General features: G+C 44.7%; 1 protein-coding gene across 5 annotated transcripts in view; it reads left to right on the forward strand.

Moving 5' to 3' along the window:
- LOC130117513 (growth factor receptor-bound protein 10-like) overlaps positions 1 to 24,777 on the forward strand; it is a 145,248-nt gene that overhangs the window by 58,833 nt on the left and 61,638 nt on the right. For all 5 annotated transcript variants that reach the window (XM_056285607.1, XM_056285606.1, XM_056285602.1 and 2 more), the window contains exons 4-5: positions 12,103 to 12,400; positions 16,104 to 16,248. In XM_056285607.1, coding sequence (XP_056141582.1) covers positions 12,103 to 12,400; positions 16,104 to 16,248 — 443 coding nt within the window. The remainder of the gene's footprint in view (positions 1 to 12,102; positions 12,401 to 16,103; positions 16,249 to 24,777) is intronic.

Raw genomic sequence — 24,777 nt, forward strand, 5'->3', positions numbered from 1 at the left:
AGCACTTAACATTGAAGGGGGGAAATTCACCTCAGCTACCACCAATGTGTAGTACCCACCTGGGTTATGCATGGCAGCCATTTTGCACCAGAACACTCACCACACATCAGCTTGAGGTGGGGAGGGAGGAATTATTGAGTGAATTACACAAGGGGATGATTAGGTGGCTAGATGGAGAGAGCCAGGATAAAGTTGGATAAAGCCATACTCTGTCGGGTGATTCATTTGTGTGGGAGAGAATGCCACAATCAAACTCAGAGGCACATCTAATACTTAGACCCTTAGGTGACAAAGTGATATCAGTTAATATGTGTTTACCTGGTCAAGGCCTCATGAACTTAAACAGGAGGAGAGATGAAGAAGAGTTGTATTGTCCCTATACCATTCACAATTGGTAACATGCATGTAACATAATGTGTGCATATGTTATGGCATCTGATGAGATTTCAAGTCTTGTATCTTCACCTTTGCAACAAAATCATCTCCTCTTTATTCTTTATCTCATCCACACAGCAGGAAGGTGGTGGTAAATTTAACCTTTTTAAGTAAAACAGAAGATGAGATTTTCAGGACCTGAGAAAACTGCCCATCCTGTTTTGAATGAACATTGATGGCTTGTGCAGTGCATGAATTGTCATGTACACATCAGGTACATTAACCCCCCCCCCCCCCAAAAAGCACCCAGATTGAAGTTACAATTTTCTCATATGACTGCAGTAATATTTATCATGGTAGTAGATTGTCCTGGAAAGATAATGTGACACACCACACTGACCCCCCCCCCCCCACACACACACACACACACACACACACACACATGGTCACTACATGGAGCAATCAAACCCATGTGAAGTTACTGTCATAATGATGCTCGAGTAAGAGAAGCTTTGTCATGGAAGTAAGGACATGCTAGCCACCTGACTATACATCCAAACAACTATATGCTCAACTAAATTTATGAACCTTGTATGGTCCTGAAATGTTGGGTAAGACATGTTTTTTTAAAAGTAAGGCTTCACAGATGGGTGCGAGGCTGCTAGGCAACAAATCCCATCAATGGTACCAATGCACTGCAGTAATCTGCTGGTGTAGCTTTGGGGAGGTTGACCAGCCATGATCTGCAGGCTGGAAATGAAGCGCCTACCTCAAGTTATTCCAGCTATGCCTTTGTAGAGGGAAAATCACACAGGAACATACATATGCATGGACAACACACACACACACACACACACACACACACACACACACACACACACACACACACACACACACACACACACACACACACACACACACACACACACAAAACACATGCACGCCACCTACACATACAGAGACAGACAATGCCCATGTGTGCGCACACAAATACACAGGCATGCCCACACTCAGATACCTACCAAACACACACTCGCACACAAAACCTGCAAGGGACCGCATTCCTAACAAGAATGGAGCGCCGAAACAGGGGATTGGGGACGGGTGGGGTCTTTTTAAGATCCATGAGGTGGTGTGAATTAAATGTGCTGATTTGCGCTCCATACATCCACCCTCTGCTTTCCTGTTTTCTCTGTCCCTTCCTCGACCCCTTTATCTCGGGGGGGGGGTAAGGGGTTAGATTACACACACCTGAGTTGCGTGTGACTTTGACCAGTGATTAAATTTATGGTTGTGATTACCAACAAGACAGTGGGAAAAGTAAAACAAAAACAAAAACGATATCATCTCTTTGACCAGGCGCTGCCTGTGGACACTGGCGTATCTCAAAGTGTCAAGACAAACCAGGTTCAGTACAAAGAGGGACAAAGTCAGATTATTTTCCATTCTGCAAAGCCAAAAGTAGAAAGCCGAATCCTTTGCCTCTGCCAATCAACATGGACTTTTTTATGTGGGAGTTTGAATGGCAAAAATTAATAGAGGGGAACTATCCCAAATCATTCAAGTGACGCTTTGTAAAAATTACGGATCTCTGTCCCTCACCCTATGTGAACCTGCTCTCCCTTTCACCGCCTCCCCCCAAACCTCTCCTGCCCTCTTCCCTTCTTCTTCCCTTCCGCTCTGGATCTCCCCCTGTATGTTTACTCTTCCCTCTTTCTCCTACCGACCCTGGGTACCCTCCCACTCTCCGTCAAGAGGGTTGGCCCTCAGTGGGTGCTGTCACCAGAGGTATTGTGCCTACGGATGCTGAGCCACGCTTTACAGTTTAGCCTTGCTCCATGGCGCCACTGATCCCCTTTGACTGGGACAACTTCTGTAAGGCATTTATTCAGAAGTTGTTTACCCCTCGTGTGTGTGTGTGTGTGTGTGAGATGTGCATTAGTTTTCTATTCATATGCAGTGTTCACGTGTTCCTTACGTCTATCCTTTCTATCTAAAACAGAGAAACCCCTCCCTTGCTGCTGTTGTTGCGCACACGTGTGTGTGTGCACATGTGTGTTAGTGATGTGTATCAGTCTCCTCTATGTGTGTCTAATGTGAGGCAGGGCCCCAGTTCATATGTGAGCAGAACGAATAAATCGACTGCATTCCTGGGCTCAGGAGAAACAGAGACACATATGGATCTGCTCCTCGTACAATGGTCTTTTTTTTTTTTTGGCCCAATCATGGAAATATTCAAACAGATTTTATGCAGATTCTTGCCAGACTTTCTGTTTTCACAGTTGACTAATGCTGTATTTCGTGAAGTTCAAACAATAGGGTAAACTTGGGCTATTTTTACCCCTAATTCAACTTGTTAAATATTCTGATGGGGCAAATGAGAGACTTAAAGCAACGATCCTCTAGGTAATTGTCTTGTTTTATTAAAGGCTCATGTGTATTTTACGATTTTGGGCATCTTAGCCCCATCTCAGACAAATTTTTGAAGCCATGGACAAAATTGTTCATTATGAACGATGGTTGGTTATTTTAGGTGGTCCGGCGTGACAGGGTTAAGGACAGCTGACAGTCTGATGATCCGCGGAGTCGTAGGTTCAGGCCAGTTTCTAGCAATGTCAGCCAAGACTTTCTAGTTTGGTTGGTGATTCAACAATAAAAACACGTTTTAATTTGGTTTAGTGGCACGGTGGCGCAGTGGTTAGCACGGTCACCTAACAGCAAGAAGGTCCTGGGTTCGAGTCCCAAGGTAGTTCAACCTTGAGGGTCATCCCGGGTCATCCTCTGTGTGGAGTTTTCATGTTATCCCTGTGTCTGCGTGGGTTTCCTCCGGGTGCTCCAGTTTCCTCCCATAGTCCAAAGACATGTAGGTCAGGTGAATCAGCCGTACTAAATTGTCCCTAGGTGTGAAAGTGTGTGTGTGTGTGTGTATGTGGGGGTGTGTGTGTTTGTGTGTGTTGACCCTGTGATGGCCTGGCGGTCTGTCCAGGGTGCCTCCCCGCCTGCCGCCCAATGACTGCTGGGATAGGCTCCAGCATCCCCACAACCCGAGTAAGTATAAGCGGTTTGGATAATGAATGAATGAATGAATTTGGTTCAAAGAAGGTTGAATCAATTCATCTGGATACAACGTTTATTGACAGATACATTTCATCACTCATGCAAGTAACCTCGTCAGTTTTGTAGCATTCCATCAATTCCAGGTTCTCGGCCCTTGTCCATGAATGTCTTGTTCCAGTTGTCCATTTCTCATCAGGTTGCCATGGTTCCCCAACACCTGATGCGGACCTTGTTAACCCGGGCGACATCCGAGTCGGTATGACTCTATTCATGTTACTCTCACTCCTATCTGAGGTAGCTGCTTGTATAGCATTATGAGTATGAGCCATGGACTCGTACTGGATACTTGTCCCAACCGGTTTTTGAACCCCCAATCTCCAGCATGGAAAGCCAACGTTCTTACCAACTGAGCTCTCCAGCTGCAGAGGTCACTTATGCCCCTTTTCCACTACATGGTACAGGCTCAACTAGACTTCACTTTTTCGTTTTCTATTACTGGAAAGTACCGGCATTTTGGTAACTTACCACTTTTCTGGTACCACTTTTGTAGAGGTTCCAAAAAAACGAGCGGGTACCAAAATCCATGCAGACCAGCTACACTGAGGGGGTTCTGGTACGGTAATGGAAAACGACACTCTGCGAGTTGAGTCGACTTGAGCCGGTACCATGTAGTGGAAAAGGGACATTAGATGAGTGATGAAACGTATCTGTCAATAAATGTTGTATCCAGATGAACTGATTCAACCTCCTTTGATTTTCTTACCTGGGTTATTGAGCATGCATAAAGACATGTTTTGATTTGGGTTTCTCGAGGCAGAAACTTGGCATCTTTAATGTGATTGTTTTGTGAGACCATTTTTGATGTCTTTTTTTGTTGTTTTCGGGCACGGAGGGCTTGCTGTCGGCTGACATAGGTCGTAGCCTAGTCATTCAACCAAACACACCATGTTACCATGGTCTCGCTTCAACTCACAGTCTGATAACTGTTTCCTGTCATACAGCGTGACATGTCATAAACATTCAAGACGGCCATAGTTGTCCAGTCTGAAGGTCTTGACTGACACCAAGGGTCATACTGGTAACTGCATGGTGTTTGACCACTCCACGTCCTGCAGATGCTCTCAAAAGGAAACAGAGTCTCTGGTGTTGTAGTGTTTGAACCGTTCCCACTGCAGACAAAACCACGGTGTGACCTTAGGCTTCGCTACTGATGTTGTAGTATCGGTCGGTAAAGGTCTTCCGTGAGGTTTGTATATCAGCTTACTGATGAAAACAATGTTGCTTCCTTTTATCATTCACCGCTTCCTGCCTCATTTAGGGCTTGGTTTTAATGTTGATGTGAAATACCAATAAAAAAGCAAACAACATTTTTTTTCTTAATTTGAATATTTGTTAATTAGCTATTATCTTGAATGTGCCACCAATATAAAGTATCAAAATGGGCATTTTGTATTTTTAAATTGGCTTTGATTGCAAAAGTGAAGTGATTCTTGGCTTCAGATGTAGAATTTCTGCCAGGTCTGGAGAAAAGGATGGATGGATCCATCCTTTTCTCCAGACCAAAATGGATGAATAAATTATTAGAATGGTATATTGACAGATTCATAGATGCTGATAAATTGATGGCATTTGATGTAGACAGTACGCAACTCTCCTTTTGAAATTGGGTAAATACTGACACATTTTAGCAGAAGTAGCATAGTCAGTCCAACTTACATAAGAAAAGAAAGTTGAAGTGTGACTCCACAGTTGCCATCTTTAACGATGGAGGATGGTCTGCCCTACATGCTGCCCCTCTCTGCTTCCCGTGTGACCCTCAAACAACAACATCATGGCTTCAGACTCTCTGAAGGCAAGAATCAGACAAAAGATCCACATCACTGTATTAATAGTTCCCAGCTATTTTAATGGAGCAACGTTTAAATCTGAGATCTTCGTCAGGGATTGTCAAATCAACATCACAACGCAGAACAAGCAATATATAGAGACAAACACATTCATCACTCAGGTGGTTGTGATCTGCATGGTTGAGAGTCAAGCTGACCAATCAGACCAGAGCTGAACAACACTGACACGCCCACATGGGGGACGGAGCATGCCTCCATGAGAAGGGCAAAAACAACTAGAAACATTAGAATCATGTTTTTTTTTTCCTGCTCTTATTCTCCCCAATTGTACTTGGCCAATTACCCCACTCTTCTTAGCTGTCTCGGTCGCTACTCCACCCCCTCTGCCAATCTGGGAAGAGCTGCAGACTACTACATGCCTCCTCCGATACATGTGGAGTTGCCAGCAGCAGCTTTTCACCTGACAGTGAGGAGTTTCACCAGGGAGACGTAGCACTTGGGAGGATCACGCTATTCCCCCCAGTTCCCCTCCCCCCCGAACAGGTGCTCCGACTGAGCAGCGGAGGTGCTAGTGCAGTGACCAGGAAACACCCACATCCGGCTTCCCACCCACAGACACAGCCAATTGTGTCTGTAGGGACACCCGACCAAGCCGGAGGTAACACGGGGATTTGAACCGGTGATCCCCATATTGGTAGGCAATGGAAAAGACCGCCACGCTACCTGGATGGCCTACATCAGGATCAGTGTTATACAGGCACTTATTAAAAAGTAAGAGAATGAAAAGGGAGGATGCATCAACAGATATGATGTCTTCTCCTTTCAATTTTTCTGTGTGTGAATGGTGTCATGTGAGTCTCCCTTGTGTGCACTTGCAGTCGGTTGTCCTCCCAGGTCTCTGTGGTGATGGTGGTCGCCACTTGGACGCTGCCTGCCATTCCTCTCCTCACATAATTTTTTTTTAACATGATGATGCTGGTCGCGTGGCTTGGGTCCTGGACTGTTCTGATGGCATCTGGATACTGCTTGGCATCCTGTGCATCATATTCTTCTTAAATTTTATAAGTCCATTATAATTCTGTTATCCCCTTTCAATGTTGTATTATGTAAATTGCGTAAACACAGCATCTGTTGCACGCTGTCTGTCTTGGGAGAGAGATCCCTCCTCTGTTGCTCTCCCTGAGGTTTCTTCCTATTTTTTTCTCCCTGTTGAAGGGTTTTTTAGGGGAGAGTTCTTTATCCGATCTAAGGACAGGATGTTGTGTTGCTGTTAAGCCCACTGAGGCAAATTTGTAATTTGGGATATTGGGCTATACAAATAAAATTGATTTGATATCATATTCATTAAGATATCTGCAAGAGTAAAGTAGGGGCTGTCAATCATAGTTAATTTTTTTCCCCAACTACAACCCCTTACAAAAAGGTTTAAGATCAAAATCTAAATGTAAGCTCTTAGGTGATAGAGTATTAAGGGTAAAAATATAGCATGCCTCTCTTTTCAAAAGGGGGATGTTGGTGTCCCCTCCCCTTCTGGGGGTTTTCACATGTTCAGTCCCAGTGTGGATGGGTTATGTTTCATTATCTTCCTTTTTGTTTGTGTTGTCTTTTCCTGTTGTAGGTATCAATACAAATTCTGGCTAATTTCAAGGCTGAACTTGCTTGTATTGCTTTAAAAAAATTTGGGCAAGTAATACACTACTGTTTTCTATTTCCTATGTATTTTTCTTTATAGTAGTTTTTATGATAATTATTTGTTATTTAAGATATATATTTGACTCATCTTCTGACATATTGGATTTAATATGTGCCTGTCTGATTCTTGGCTTTAGTGTGATTTTTGGTGCAGCACCTGTGAGGGTTTTTTGGATGTGCGCACCCTGCACTCTGTTCAGACTCTCTCTCTGTCGGTGCTTGTGGCTACATCTGTGGCTCATTCCGCTGCTCTGTTCGTTCCCGCATGAGCTCCCCAGATATTTAAAGAGGATCTAATTAATGGCTTTAATATTGTCGGGCCAGGCGTGCCGTGACCGCGGTTTGTTTGACAGGCATAAATAAAGGTGTTTATGTCCCTACATATGCCTGCCAAGGCCAACGAGCTGGCATAATTTCTATTTTCTAAACACTGTGTTCAAAGACAAACAACCATAGTCTGCTCCACATTCACATGAGTTTAAATCCTCTGTGTGTGTGTGTGTGTGTGTGTGTGTGTCTGTGTGTGTCTGTGTGTGTGTGTGTGTGCGTGTGCGAGTGTGTGTGCGTGCGTGTGTGAGTGAGAGAGATTCTGCGTCTTTCTTACATCTGGGTGCATGACGTGGTCCTTTGTTTGCTGGATTGTGTCTGTTTTTGTGCGTTCTTGTGGCTCATTTTGACGTACATATACATACATGTGTGTGTGTGTGTGTGTGTGTGTGTGTGTGTGTGTGTGTGTGTGTGTGTGTGTGTGTTCTCCATCATATCCTAACAGTGCAGTCCTTCCCCCTGGAGGCCAGCCTAGTTCAGGTTTACCGGGAGTTACTTTCTCCCAGTTAGAGTGCATATTCATCCTGCTGAGAATGTGTGATATTGGGGAAGTGATTTCTCAGGCCATGTTTTATCTGAACCATTACAGGGTCGTGTTGTTACAGGTATTTTCATCTCTGACTCTAATTCTAATTCTCCAGTTTTGCCCCATTGTTTCTTTATTTTACTGTGCTGTCCTATAGATAAATAAGATGACTCCCACCGACTCACCCCTCACCAAGAACAAACCTTGCTGTCTGCATGAAGGCCATCTTGCTTTGTGTGTCCTATGACTCGTGCAGACTATCCAGGCCCTCCTCCTGCATGTAGCCGGCCGTGTTTACGCCCTGTGTCCTGTGCTATGTAGCTCTTTAGCTCTCCAGGCAGGATCTATAAGTAGCCGCTACAGCTTACCTGTCTCTATTAATACCGACAGATTAACCACCTGGGATTCACCGGTCGCTCTGATACAGCTACCTGCTCCTTTCAGGAAGGAGCCCTCAAAGGGCACAGATTACCTCCAACCGGTGGCTGTAGCTGCAGGTGCGATGCAGATAAAGTTACCACATGGATGGCAATATTTGCTAGTCCTGCTAACCGGTGACTCATGTTGTTTAGTTTGGTCACATATTCAGTTATTTTTGAATTCCCAAAACAGTTTTTTTTTACTTGTCATTATACAGTTATAATGAATTTGTCCTCTGCGTTTAACCCATCCTATTGTGTAGGATCAGTGGGCAGCTGCAGCACCCGGGGACCAACTCCAGTTGTTTTTTTTTCCATTGCCTTGCTCAGGGACACAGACAGGAGTATTAAGCCTAACATGCATGTCTTTTTGATGGTGGGAGGAAACCGGAGCACCCAGAGGAAACCCACGCAGACATGGGGAGAACATGCAAAAAACAGCCTTAATGATGGGATGATTAAAACACCGTAGAGAATTGGAAAATCAGGCAACCAAATGGAAAGAGCAACATCAGAAAACAAAAAGAAACAGCACATTGACTCATAGAACGGAAGGTAAATAACATTTGATGAAAGATCACTAAGTAAAATGAACTTATACTACTGAAAAGTATCATCGCATTCTTATGATGTTTGGCAGCATTGCAGTGCATCCATCCATCCATTATCCAAACCTCTTATCTTGCTGTCAGGGTCACGGGGACACCCTGGGCAGGCCGCCAGACCATCACAGGGCAAATATCAACTATCAAATTGTGAAATATCCCCTGCACAACTTACTGATCACTGTTGTATTGACTTATTAGTAACACCTATAATGCAGTTTGCCAGGAAAAAAGGATACTGGAAATTTAATGCCAGTCTTCTAAAATTCTTACAAACTTGGTAAAAAGATCCTTGATAGAAGGGGACTGACTTTAATGAATCGAGTTTAAATCAAATTTTTGTGGAAAAAAATGAAAGAATACATTTAATTTGCACTTTCGATGCAGCAACAGGAGGGGGAGGGTATAACCTTGACACAAAGCATTTGGTGACGAGCAAGACGGCCATCATACACCCCAAGCTGCAGGGCAGTTTTGTCCTCAACTTTTTCCCAATACCTACAGGAATCCTGAATATTGAAAACAAGATATATTTTATCTATAGCACTCCATTTTATTTTATTTTTTTGGCAATTTATTCATTCATTAATTATTTGTCCACATACACAATGTGAGCCACAAGTGGAAGCTTTATTTTCTACTGCTGGCATGATCGGCATTTTAGTCTACCTCCTTTCTTTTTTTTTTAGGATTTATTTTATTGATTCAAGAGGAAAAACAAATTCACTTAAATCACATGATCACAAACAATCACATTATCAAAGAAAAAACAAACAAACTGATACATACAGCAGGGGAGCAAAACGAACAAAAGTTTCTGGTACTTCTGCAAGGTGGAGTGGTCAGGCCTCCTCCTCCCTGCTGTCTGATAGCAGATCCGTTCATCCTCCGTGGCTGTCTGCAGCGCAAAGCCTGTCTCCCCCTAGTGGATGTACGATAAAGAAAAAGGGAAAAGATGAGCTGGCGTACTTAATAAGACATCTTGCTTTTCAGCAAGGAAAATGAATTTTAATGATGGGATCAAATCCCCCCATGCAGAGCACGATCTAGAAAAAGTTTAGATTTTTTTTTCCCTGCAAGTTTACCCAAGTCATACAAGTTTTACTCTGGGAAGCAATTAAATGCAATCTTCCAGCTCACTTCAAGCTTTGATACATGCTTCTCTCCTTGAGTGTGTTAAAATTCAGTGCATGTTTTAAAATCTGCCAAGAGTTTTTCACAAGCTCCCGCCACCCAGCTTGAAAACAAGACTTTAAACGAGCAGAGTGTTTGCTACATGCGGTGGATGCAGAGCGGTTGCTTACAGCGCCGTGCCTTTGACATGAACTCCTGAGCGCGGAGTTGAAAAGTGTTATAGGCAGGTTCGAGCTTGTCCCTGTTATCCCGGAGATTTAACTCGCAGGCCAGTACAATGTACGTAGTCAAGGCAGCCCTGCTGACTCAGCACTCAAGCAGAACTGGTTACAGATGACGTGGTGTGTGTGTGTGTGTGTGTGTGTGTGTGTTTGTGTGTGTGTGTGTGTGTGTGTGTGTGTGCGTGCGTGCGCGCACATGTGTGTGTGCATACGCGTGTGCGTGTGTGTTCCATAGGTATCCAAGGGTGATGGCGGTGAGGTTAGAAAGGTCAGGAGTTCAAATCCTGGCCACAGTGGAGCGAAATGGAATCTGAAAATAGAAATGGGGGAAAGTCCCAAATGATATCCGGGGACTTCACCTCGTTTCTCTCGCGTGTCTAGACTGTGTGAGACCACAGCGGTGAAGTTTCTGCTCTCGCAGGGGAATTTGATTCCTCTCCTTTTTGCTTTCTGTTCTTTCCTTTGTGCTTTGTTGTGAGATGTGGGCTGTCCTTTTTTTTTTTTTAATTAATTAATTTATTTTTGTTCTGCTGTCCTCTGATCATTTCTGTTCCCTTCTCCTCGGTGGTTTTGTACTCCGCTGCTCTTGTCTACACCACGGATCTGGATTTTTTTGTTGTATACTGGACTCAACTTTAGCAACTCCTCGTGCTTATGGAGGAGGAGGAGGAGGAGGAGGACACACCCTGAATATTCATCACACATTCAATTGGAGAATCTGTATTTTAGATTTCTTTGAATGTTGTCTTTCTTTTCTCAGTCATCGGTCTACATCAGATGCTGATGTAGACTTAGGAGCAAGGTTGAGTCAACTCGATACTGAAAGCCTGCTCTCTGTGACCGTTATAGTTTATGTCACAAATCATACAGGTAGCAGAGATGAACATGTTGCGGTGGTCCTTGGGAGTGACTAGAAAAGAACGGAAGAGAAATGAAGAAGTGAAAGCTGCGTTCAAGATCAAAGGAATGGATGAGAAGTTGAGAGAGAGACAAGATTGAGATGGTTAGGGTATGTACAGAGAGGAGACATATACTATATAGGAAAGGAGGTATTGGACCTGGAAATACCTGGCAAAAGAAAAAGAGGAAGATTAAGGAAAAGATGGAGAGACTAGATAGAGGAAGACATGAGGAGGGTTGGACTGCGGAGAAGGATGCCTCAGACAGAAAGCTATTGAGGGCAAAAATCCACAATGGCGATTGCTGAGAAACAAGGAACAAGCTGAAAGAATAAGTTTATGTCACAAATCACACAAGGCGGGCATCCAGGTAGCGTAGCAGTCTATTCCGTTGCCTACCAACATGGAGATCACTGGATCGAATCCCCGTGTTACCTCTGGCTTGGTCGGTCGTCCCTACAGACATAATTGGCCGTGTCTGCGGGTGGGAAGCCAGATGTGTCCTGGTCACTGCACTAGCGCCTCCTCTGGTCGGTCGGTGCGCCTGTTCGGGGGGGCGGGGGGGACTGGGGGGAATAGCATGATCCTCCCACGCGCTATTTCCCCTTGGTGAAATGCCTCACTGTCAGGTGAAAAGAAGTGGCTGGTGACTCCACATGTATCGGATGGAGGCATGTGGTAGTCTGGAGCCCTCCCCGGAGTGGCAGAGAGGGTGGAGCAGTGACTGTGATGGCTTGGAAAAGTGGAGTAATTGGACGGGCACAACTGGGGAGAAAAGGGGGGGGGAAAGCTAAGAAAAAAAATCACATGAGGTGCATTTTTACACATTTCCCTCCGAGAAAATATAAAGTTGGTTTTATGTTAATGTTCTCTCTCTCTCTCTCTCTCTCTCTCTCTCTCTCTCTCTCTCTCTCTCTCTCTCTCTCTCTCTCTCTCTCTCTCTCTCTCTCTCTCCTGTCTGTCTATCTATCTATTATCTATCTATCTATCTATATTTCAGAGGATGATGTCGATTTAGAAGCCTTGGTGAATGACATGAACTCTTCACTGGAGAGCCTCTACTCCACCTGCAGCAGTCAGCAGCCTGAGTCCACCCCGCTTCTGCACAACGGGCAGACCTCTTCCTCGCACCACCATCATCTTCATCACCAACATCATCACACGCACCACAACCCGCCGGGGAAGGGTTTGGACTCTCATGCGCTCAGCCACGTTTCACCGGAGCCGCCCTCCTCCTCCTCAGATTCCTCACAAACCAGCTTCCGGCGGTCACAGCCAATGCACATCCTCGCTGTCAGGTTGGTAATGTGTCAGATGTGTGCAAAAAACTGACCCATGTAACAGAAATGTAGCTCTTTGTCCTACTCAACAATACACTTTTGAATAAGATCTTTGTGTGAGTTGGAGGAGGTACCCATTGACCAAAAAGGTTTTACTCAGGGTAGTAAAAATGACACTGTTTCCATACTGCAGGACGTGGAGTGGACAAATACTCTCGTCACAATTTTGCATGAAATGTCTTGCTGCATGCTCAATAATCCCGGTAAGGAAATCAAAGAAAGTTGAATCAGTTCATCTGGGCACAACGTTTTTTGAGAGAAATGTTTCATCACTGGTGGCGCAGCGGTTAGTGCGGTCGCCTCACAGCAAGAAGGTCCTGGGTTTGAGCCCTGAGGTAGTCCGACCTTGGGGGTCGTCCCGGGTTGTCCTCTGTGTGGAGTTTGCATGTTCTCCCCGTGTCTGCGTGGGTTTCCTCTGGGAGCTCCGGTTTCCTCCCACAGTCCAAAGACATGTAGGTCAGGTGAATCGACCATACTAAATTGTCCCTAGGTATGAATGTGTGTGTGTGTGTGTGTGTGTGTGGGCCCTGTGTGATGGTCTGGCGGCCTGTCTAGGGTGTCTCTTCGCCTGCCTGCCACCCAGTGACTGCTGGGATAGGCTCCAGCATCTCCGCGACCCTGAGAGCAGGATAAGCGGTTCGGGTAATGGATGTTTCATCACTCATCTAAGTGACCTCTTCAATCTCAACTGAATCCAAGTATCCCCACCCTCATAAAAAAATACAGTGGCATAACGACCGAAAACAACGAACAGTTTCAAATGTTTCATCACTCATCTAAGTGACTTCTTTAGTCTCAGCTGACTGCAGGTATCCCCACCCTTATAAACACTACAGTGGCATTACGACCGAAAACAACGATCGGTTTCATATGCACATTGTTGTGACTGTTAACTAGTTGCAATGGCCATGTGTACTATTCACAGAGGATTGGGAGATACTTGCAATCACAGCATTGTAAGATGGTGACAGATGATGGTCACGGTAATTTGCATGTGAGACTGATCGTTGTTTTTGGTCATTATGCCACTGTATTGTTTATGATGGTGGGGAAACCTGCAGTCAGTTGAGACTGAAGAGGTCACTTACATGAGAGATGAACCGTTTCTCTCAGTAAACGTTGTGTCCAGACAAACTGAATCAACTTTCTGTGATTTGCATAAAATGCCTCTCTACCGCAAAGGTTGGCGTTCTCGGCCTCACCCTTTCCTACGTGCACAACCGGATTCAATGCATGCAGCTCTGTCACCCACTCTTTCTGTGTGTAGCAGAGGAAATGACTTTGTAGAAAATTTTGAAACGAAATTTTTGAGAACCATTTCGCTTTCAGGCCCTTCTGATAACTGAACTTAACGGTTCGCCACCACTAATTATTTGCAGCCCCTGAATGACCCTTTCCTTCCTTGTCAGTCTCTTTTTGTCTCAGATGACTAACAGCAGCGGGAGGAAAAAGTTAAGATTCCCTTTTATTTCAGTACAAGTGTGTAAATGTCTCCCTTAGTTTGGGAAGAAGTAACCCATATTTTCCCCCGAGGCACACAAGCAACGCATAAGCCCTCACGCACAACCATGCATGTGCAACTAAGCCCCATGCACATGCACCCAAACATACATACACTCAGACGTGCATGCTCATTCGCTTACACAGCAGAGCTGGTGTCAGTGCTCATTATTCCTTTTCCCTGGAGTATTTGACAGAACCAGAGGGAAGATGATTGGATAATGGAGTATTCTGTCTTATAGGTGCACATACATTCATAGACAGACAGACAGACACACACACACACACACACACACACACACACACACACACACACACACACACACAGTCGAGCACTGAAGTACTTATTATTCAGCGCTGACCTCTGGATAACCCAGTTCTCTTGCTCAGATGGGACGACATCAAAAGGCCTGTTCCCTTTTGAACTTGCTTGGCTCTACAGAGAGACGGAGTCAGAGGAGCCGAGTGAGAGAGCGAGACACAGAGAAAGAGAGACTTCTGCAAGAAATCCGGGACCAAGCTATCTAGCTGCAGTTTCACAAGCTGACCTGCAGAAGCCTTTTTTTTCCCTTTTTTTTTTTTATCATTGAATGTTGAAAAGTTTATGATCAACTGTCAAATCGTCCTTTCGCAGCGCTTACATGGGCCTAATTTAAAGCTGCTTGAAAGTGATGAGTTGATTTAATATTGATGAGCGATGAATATTGCAGAAAAATTAGCTGGTGAGCTACTGGGTTCTATGATTTCCACTTGCTGAGAGACTCTTCATTATGGGGAGATCAGACAGAAACAGACATGAGCCTGGATACTGTACAGTGATGGTTCATTAATACTCGCCCCAGTATCTTATGAATGTCAGAAGGTCTTATCTGAAACTTCTCCTCCAGCTCCATTACCTCCCAATCCTCTGACACTTTTTTATAGGTATACCAGGTTGTGACCTAAGGTTTGAGGTCATATTTTTGCCATGGATATTAAATTAACCCAATGAGTGACACACATGATAAATGTAACACTGAGGTCGGATTAAAACTACATATCTTCGAAAGATTAAAATAAAAAAATAAAAATATTTTGTTTATTTTCACATGAACACTCATGATGTGAGTGTCTCAGGCCTGATTAACCTATGAATGACCATGTGAACCAGAGTTGCTGATAGACAAATCAACTAAATTTGAAGACAAACAACCGTAGTCTGCACCAAATTCCCATTAATTTAAATACTTTATGTGGGTGTGTGAGACCACAGACAGAGAGCTGTGTGTGTGTGTGTGTGTGTGATTCTCTTTTGTTTGACTCCACATAAGTCAAACAACGTGAGCTGACTAAAGCCTTTTGCACCATAAACTTTAAACTAAATATAAGATAGACTGTCCTGTAACTTGAGTAGTGTCAATACCTTTTCACGCACAACCTCTAGTAACATTAATCGGCTGTCGATCTAAAGAAAAAACACAACAAGAAGTGAACACTATTTTCTTCTGTTGCAGGCTTTATTATTATTTTATTTTATTATTATTAGCATTAGCTATTTTTTATGCTCTTATGTGCCAGGAGGATTGCCATGACTTGTACACTGGGTAAACTAAACAGACGCTGACCAAGAGGATGGCACAACACAAGAGAGCTAACACGTCAGGACTCCACAGTCTACACCCATCTACAGGCCAGTGGCCACTCTTTCAAGGATGAGGATGTGCACATCCTTGATAGGGAGGAACGTTGGTTTGAATCGGAAGTCAAAGAGGCCATCTATGGTAAAAGGGAATGACATCCCTGAACCAAGGGGGCGGGGGGGGGCTGTCACCATCTTACAACACTGTGATAGCAAACATTCCCAAATCCTCTGTGAATAGTACACATGGCTATTGAAACGCTAGTTAGTGGTCACGCCCATATTTGCATATGAAACTGGTCGTTGTTGTCGGTCATTATGCCACTGTATTGTTTATAAGGGGTGGGGATACCTGCAGTCAGTTGAGACTGAAGAGGTCACTTAGATGAGTGATGAAACGTATCTGTCAATAAACGTATCCAAATGAACTGATTCAACTTTCTTTGAATGTATTTTACATTTTTTCCCTTATCGTCTCATTCTGAAATTTTGCTGATACCGTGAAACTTAGTGCACAATTCTCTGTCCTTTTGTCTTGACCAGAAGGTTGCAAGAAGAGGAGCAGCAGTTGAGGACATCATCTCTCCCGGCCATCCCCAACCCCTTCCCCGAGCTCTGCAGTCCAGCCAGTTCTCCTGTCCTTAGCCCCGGGTCCCTACCTCCAGGAGAGCCCTCCACTGGCAAATATGTAAGTTCAAACCGCACGAGGAACATCACCGCACAAGCCTGCACAAGCCTTGGTCCCATTTATCATCCATACATTTTTAATATTTTACTAGGCAATATCAATAATTTGGCTCAGATTTAGGGTCCTGGAACATTTCCTACCTGTGGGAAACAATACTGAATGTCTATGAGGTGAATTATATTGGGCGATATGATGTGAAAATCCAGCCCTGAGCTGCAGTGATTGGGAAAAAAAGGTGTGACTGAGTAAGTGTGACTGAGATTATATTTGTGTTTGTGCACTGTTGAATTGCAAATGGGGACATATCTGACTTAAAGTTGAAATCTGTGGTATACCCAATCTGTCCCTGCTTCTGGCAGTGAGAACTACAAACAAGGCGTTGCAGCCATTGTCACTTGTGTGCCGTCAACTCAGCTGTTAACTGTTCCCACCCTTGTAAAAATGGCAAACATGGGTAATTCTATAACAGATATACACTCACCGGCCACTTTATTAGGCACACCTGTCCAACTGCTTGTTAACGCAAATTTCTAATCAGCCAATCACATGGCAGCAACTCAATGCATTTAGGCATGTAGACATGGTCAAGACGATCTGCTGCAGTTCAAACCGAGCATCAGAATGGGGAAGAAAGGTGATTTAAGTGACTTTGAACGTGGCATGGTTGGTGCCAGACGGGCTGGTCTGAGTATTTCAGAAACTGCTGATCTACTGGGATTTTCACACACAACCATCTCTAGGGTTTACAGAGAATGGTCCGAAAAAGAGAAAATATCCAGTGAGCGGCAGTTCTGTGGGCGAAAATGCCTTGTTGATGCCAGAGGTCAGAGGAGAATGGCCAGACTGGTTCGAGCTGACAGAAAAGCAACAGTAACTCAGATAACCACTCATTACAACCGAGGTATACAGAAGAGCATCTCTGAACGCACAACACGTCGAACCTTGAGGCAGATGGGCTACAGCAGCAGAAGACCACACCGGGTGCCACTCCTGTCAGCTAAGAACAGGAAACTGAGGCTACAATTCGCACAGGCTCACCAAAATTGGACAATAGAAGATTGGAAAAACGTTGCCTGGTCTGATGAGTCTTGATTTCTGCTGCGACAATCGGATGGTAGGGTCAGAATTTGGCGTCAACAACATAAAAGCATGGATCCATCCTGCCTTGTATCAACGGTTCAGGCTGCTGGTGGTGGTGTAATGGTGTGGGGGATATTTTCTTGGCACACTTTGGGCCCCTTAGTACCAATTGAGCATCGTGTCAACGCCACAGCCTACCTGATTATTGTTGCTGACCATGTCCATCCCTTTATGACCACAGTGTTCCCATCTTCTGATGGCTACTTCCAGCAGGATAACGCGCCATGTCATAAAGCTCGAGTCATCTCAGACTGGTTTCTTGAACATGACAATGAGTTCACTGTACTCAAATGGCCTCCACAGTCACCAGATCTCAATCCAATAGAGCACCTTTGGGATGTGGTGGACCGGGGGATTCGCATCATGGATGTGCAGCCGACAAATCTGCAGCAACTGCGTGATGCTATCTTGTCAATATGGACCAAACTCTCTGAGGAATGTTTCCAGTACCTTGTTGAATCTATGCCACAAAGGATTAAGGCAGTTCTGAAGGCAAAAGGGGGTCCAACCCGGTACTAGCAAGGTGTACCTAATTAAGTGGCCAGTGAGTGTATAGCAACAACAACAACTACTACTACTACTACTACTACTACTACTTTTGGCAGCTCCTGTTAATGGTCACCATAGCGAATCATCCGTTTCCATCTCTTCCTGTCCTGTGCATCTTCCTCTGTCATGCCAACTACCTGCATGTCCTCCCTCACCTCACCCATAAACCTCCTCTTTGACCTTCTTCTTTTCCTCTTGCCTGGCAGCTCCATATTCAGTGTCCTTCTCCCACATTTCCAAACCATCTCAATCTTGCCTCTCTTGCTTTATCTCCAAACCGTCCAACCTGGGCTGTCCCTCTAATATACTCATTCCTAATCCTGTCCTTCTTCATCACTCCCAATGAAAATCTTAGCATCGACAACTCTGCCTCGTCCAGCTCCACCTCCTGTCTTTTTGTCAGTGCCACCATCTCCAAACCATACAATATAGCTGGTCTCACTACCATCTTGTTCACCTTCCCTTTCACTCTTGCTGGTAACCTTCTGTCGCAAATCACTCCAGACCCTCTTCTCCATCCTGCCTGCACTCTCTTCTTCACCTCTTTTCCGCACTCCCTGTAACTTTGAACAACTGACCCCAAGTATTTAAACTCATCCACCTTCGTCACATCTACTCCTTGCATCCTCATCATTCCACTCTTCTCCCTCTCGTTAACCCATATGTATTCTGTCTTGCTCCTACTGACTTTCATTCCTCTTTTCTCCAGTGCATACCTCCACCCCTCCAGACTCTCCTCAACCTGCTCCCTACTCTCACTGCAGATCACAATGTCACCCGCAAACATCATAGTCCACAGGGACTCCTGCCTGATGTCGTCCGTCAACCTGTCTATCACCTTTACAAATAAGAAAGGGCTCAAAGCCGATCCTTGATGTAATCCCACCTCCACCTTGAACCCATCCGTCATTCCTACCACACACCTCACCTCTGTCTCACAGCCCTCATACATATCCTGCACCACTCTTACATACTTCTCTGCCACTCCCAACTTCCTCATACAATACTATCTCGTCACCCTGTTATATGCTTTCTCTAAATCCACAAAGACACAATGTAACTCCTTCTGACCTTCTCTATACTTTTCCATAATAAATAAATAAATGGATTCCATTTATATAGCGCTTTTGGATCTGCAACAGCCATTCAGAGCACTCCATCAACATTCTTAAAGCAAACATCACATCTGTAGTGCTCTTTCGTGGCATAAAACCATATGGCTGCTCGCTAATCATCACCTCTTCTCTTAACCTAGCTTCCACTACTCTTTCCCATATCTTCATGCTGTGGCTGATCAACTTTATAGCTTTGTAGTTACAACAGCTCTGCACATCACCCTTATTCTTGAAAATCAGTACCAGTATACTACTTCTCCACTCCTCCGGCATCTTCTCACTTCCCAAGATTATATTAAGCGATCTAGTTAAACACTCCACTGCCATCTCCCCTAAATAGCTCCATCCCTCCACAGGTATGTCATCTGGACCAACCGCCTTTCCGCTCTTCATGCTCTTCATCGCTGCCCTCACTTCCTCCTTGCTAATCCACCACGCTTCTTGATTCAATATCCCCACATCATCCAGCCTTCTCTGTCTTTCATTTTCTTCATTCATCAGCCCCTCAAAGTACTCCTTCCACCCTCTCAACATGCTCTCCTCGCTTGTCAGCACATTTCCATCTCTATCCTTCATCACCCTAACCTGCTGCACTTCCTTTCCCAGCTCAGTCCCTCTGTCTAGCCAATCAGTACAAGTCCTTTTCTCCTTCCTTAGTGTCCAACCTCTCATGCAACTCACCATACGCCTTTTCCTTTGCCTTCACCACCTCTCTTTGCTTTATGTTGCATCTCCTTGTACTCCTGTCTACTTTCTTCATTTCTCTCACTATCCCACTTCTTCTTCATCAGTCTCTCCCTCCGTATACTTTCCTGTACTTCCTTATCCCCCCACCAAGTCTCCTCATCTTCCTTCCTCTGTCCAGATGACACACCAAGTACCTTCCTAGCTGTCTCCCTCACTATTTCTGCAGCAGTTGCCCAGCCATCCGGCAACTCTTCACTACCACCCAGTGGCTGTCTTAGCTCCACCCTGAACTCCATACAACAATATTCCTTCTTCAACCACCACCATTTGATCCTTGGCTCTGCCTTCATTCTCTTCCTCTTTTTGATCTCCAAGTCATCCTACAGACCACCATCTGATGCTGCCTAGCTGCACTGTCCCCTGTCACCACCTTGCAGTGTCCAATCTTTTTCAGATCACACCTCCTCCATAAGATTAGTCCACCTGTGTGCACTTTCTTTCACTCTTATACATCACCCCGTGTTTCTCCCTCTTCTTGAAATATGTATTCACCACAGCCATTTCCATCCTTTTCACAAATTTCACCACTATCTGTCCAAATGTAAAACAAACAGCATCAAATTATCGGGAAACACTGTTGTGCTGTAATATTGATTGTAGAAGTGGTAGATTAGCGGTAGATTAGCTGTCCGACAGAAGTATTGCCACATCCACAACATTGCTAATCCTCTGGTCAAGACTGAAGAAATGGACCAACGAGGCAAAGCTGGAATTACAGGCCTGCTTTGACTGCGCTGATAGGAGCATTTTTTAGGCTGTTGCTACAGACCTAGATGAACTTACTGACACTGACATCCTACATCAGTTTTTGTCAAGATATGTGTGTCCCAACTAAAACCTTTTTCACATACAACAACAAACCCTGATATACTGCAAAACTCAGGCAGCTTCATCAGACCAAGGAGGAGGCCTACACAAGTGGGGACAGGATCTGGTACAACCAGGCTAGAAACACATTGACAAAGGAGATCAGAGTGGCAAAGAGGTGTTGCACCGATGAGTTGCAAAACATGTTTTCTGCCAATAATCTGGTGTCAGTGTGGAGAGGCCTGCAGGACATCACCAACTACTGGAGACCCCCCCCCCATACACACACACACACACACACACACACACTGCAAAGAACCATTAACTGGGTGATGACCTGAATGTGTTTTACTGCAGGTTTGATAAGCCCACTTTCATTCTCCTCACCCTCTCTGGCCACATCACACAACCAACTGCACTCGCTGCCGGCCCCTCACCCCTCCCCACTGACGACCCCCCCCCCCCCGCCTGCACACAGGATCTACGAAGAGGTTGTGAATCAACTCTTCCAGAGACGGAAGACCAGGAAGGCACCAGGCCCAGATGGCGTGTCTCCCTCCTTACCTGAAAGTCTGTGCTAACCAGCTGGCCCCCATCACACTGAACTTCAACAAATCACTGGAGCTGTGTGTAGTCCCCTCCTTCTTCAAAACCTCCACAATCATCCCTTGTCCCCAAGAAACCCTGTTTCTCCAGATTAAACGATTATAGGCCCATCACCTTGACATCTGTGTTCATGAAATCCTTTGAGAGACTGGGGTTGGCCCACCTGAAGGACATCACAGACTCCCTGCTCACCCCATGCAGTTTGGCTATCAGGCAAACAAGTCAGTAGATGATGCAATCAACATGGGACTGCACTACATCTTACAACACCTTGACTCCCCAGGGACATACGCAAGGGTCCTGTTTGTGGACTTCAGCTCGGCATTCAACACCATCGTCCCAGACATCCTCCACTCCAAACTCAGCCAGCTCACTTTACCAGCCCCTACCTGTCAGTGGATCAAAACCTTTCTGACAGACAGGAGGTAGCAGGTGAGGCTGTTGAAAATCACATCCAACACCCGGACAATCAGCACTGGCACCCCACAGGGATGTTTGCTCTTTCCTCTGCTCTTCTCCCTCTACACAAATGACTGCATCTTAGGAGACCTGTCTGTTAAACTCCTCAAGTTTGCAGACGACACAACGTTCATCAGCCTCATCCGGAACCGTGACGAGTATTCATACAGACGGGAGGTTAAACAGCTGGCCTTCTGGTGCAGTAATAACAACCTGGAGCTGAACATGCTCAAAACTGTGGCGATGACAGTGGACTTCAGGAGGAGCCCCCCCCCCCAACATTGCCTTCCCTCACCATACTCAACAGCACTGTTTCTGCTATGGAAGCCTTCAGGTGTCTGGGACCCACAATCTCCCAGGACCTAAGGTGGGTGCCCAAGACAGACACAATCATCAAAAAGGCCCAGCAGAGGATGTACTTTCTCCACCAGCTCAGAAAATTCAATCTGCCTCAGGAGCTGCTGATTCAGTTCTACTCCTCAATAATCCAGTCTGCTCTCCACATCCATCACTGTCTGGTTTGGATTAGGCACCAAACACGACAGCAACAGACTACAAGAGAGAGTCAGGACCGCAGAAGAAAACCATTGGTGCCAACCCGCCCTCCATTCAGGACTTATACATCTCCAGAGTCAGAAAACGGGCAGGCAACATTACTGCAGACCCATCACACCCTGGTCACAACCTGTTCCAACTCCTCCCCTCTGGTAGGCACTACAGAGCACTGTACCCCAAAACAACCAGATACAAGAACAGTTTCTTTCCGCAGGCTGTCAAGCTGATGAACACTTAGCATTGTAAAAATAAATCTAAGCACGCTGTATGTATTTTGTATATTTTATACATGCATATTTTGTCACATCCCCCTACCTCATGTATATAAGTAACCTGTTAACATATTTATTCCAGCATCTTTGCCCTCTGAACAATTGCACTACTGCCTTCCTGTTTCACCTGTATAAAATCATTCCTTTTATATATTCCAGAAGATTGTAGTGGTGTTATTCTATATAAGCACATTGAGAGCTACTAAACCAGTCAAATAAAGATGATTCTGATCCTGATCCATTTGCATTTCTTTTTATCAAGAAAGACACAAAAAGAAAACATACAACAAAGAAAAACACAACACAAAGGCTAGTGAGAGAAAGTCTAAGACACATGTCAGACTACCACAAGACCTTTGTCATAACATATTGTGAAAGCCTGGACATATACCTATACACTAGGGAAAATCCCAAATGAGAACATTAATTGCGCTTCAATCCTTTGTCCTGTTTGAGTGGAAACTTGTTTGCCGCTGCAGCAGTGTTTGTCTTACTTGGTTGAAAATCTCAACAGTGGTCCAGATGAATAAAATAACTATTTCTTAATGGAGGAAATTCCCAGATTTCAGTTTTAATAGTCTGTGTAATTTCTTTCAAAGAATGCAAACGTTGAATAGTTGTGTAACACCTGCCCTGGTCACTGGTCTGTTGGACATTAGCTTTTGGAATTTTCCATGGTCCACATCTGCCACATGTGTTAGTTATTCATCTAAGGCGTGTTGCCTGTGTGATTGCTTGCAACTGGTGGCACTATATGTGCATGTGTGTCTTTGTCTGCTGTATGTTTGGTGTGTGTGTGTATGTGTGTGTGTGTGTGTGTGTGTGTGTGTGTGTGTGTGTTGCAGGTGGGTTGTATCTGTGAGACTGGGCGACATGGAAAGAGGAAGCTGGATGAAGAGAACATATGCACATCAGTGTACAATTGCACCTGGTACATGTCTGCTCACGTGCGTGCATGTGTGTGTGCGTGCGTCCATGTGTGCGTGTTCATGTGCGGACAAAGATGTAACGAATAGTTTGTCTATTCCTGGAAACCATAGTCGTCCCTGTGCTGGCACTGTTAATGATCTTCATATGGGGTCAGCCTGTGCTGGTTACAGTAACCTACCAGTTTACAGTAATATGAGGGCAGGCCCTGATTCTAGTCTGACAGTTATATGGTGTAAGATCATAGACTGCAGTTTCAGTGTAGATGGCTGTCAAGACACCAGGCTGGAATCAGGATTAACGGCGGCTTCCTTGAAATTTGGACTGTAAAACAAAAAAGGAGTGATTGTGACCCTCACACTTCACACGGTTATTCAAACATTGCTTTCCATGTCATTACATGATATGATGCCAAATTACAAAAAATAACTCTTTCATCTATTTTAAATTCCATTCTGACAACTTGGACTTGGAACAAGACATTTATGCCCAAACTTGATTGATTTTTTTTTTACTTCTTACTCAAAGATTCATTCATCCCATCTCACCCTTCTGCCTCTCTTAATTAGATGTCTAGTTTACAAAGCGTTCATGTGCTTTGTAAACTAGTAAATTAGTGTGCTGTCTTGTTTTTTGATTTTTTTTTTTTTTTTTTTAGTTAATAAAGTTCAGTTTAGAGATTTACTGTGCTGTTAATGACCGATGGTGGAAACCAAGGACTAACACAAGAAAACAGTTAAACATTTACCTCATCTGCCGTTGGCTAGCAGTGCCATGACTCCATTCAAAATATATAACATGTGAAAGATGGCTGGGAAAGGTGAATAGTAGTTATATTTGGGAAAAACAGAAAACATTTTTTCTGGTTTTATTTTGCACAGATTCCCACACTGTTGCAATGAAGAGGGCATTGTTGAGAAAGATGTGAAAAAGGAAGTGTGTCTCTTCGTATGTGTGCACGTGTTTTTGTGCGCGGCGCTTTCACATGTCTGTGTGTGGGTGCACGCTTGGGTGTTGTGCACACATTCGTGCGCGTGCACATGTGTGCTTTCTTTTGCTGTGTGCTCGCGCTCATGTCTGCGTGTTTGTCTTTGTGAGCTCTGTAAACTATTTACAGCATTGGCAGTGTCTGTCCATTGTAACGGCAATGGAAAGTATGTCTCATTGCGGTTGTTCTTCAGTGGAAATTCAATTCAGCACCTTTCCACTGAGGAGCCTCCCGCTGAGCCGTCTCTTCATACACATGCTGCTTTGGCTGGGAGTCCGGTTATAAGGGCATGGAGCGTACTTAGTCTCACACACCACGGCCTGGTGTGGATTCAGATGTACCTGCCTTTAGTGATTTAAACCCT

The sequence above is a fragment of the Lampris incognitus genome, chromosome 9, assembly GCF_029633865.1.
Source record: "Lampris incognitus isolate fLamInc1 chromosome 9, fLamInc1.hap2, whole genome shotgun sequence".
Taxonomy (NCBI): domain Eukaryota; kingdom Metazoa; phylum Chordata; class Actinopteri; order Lampriformes; family Lampridae; genus Lampris; species Lampris incognitus.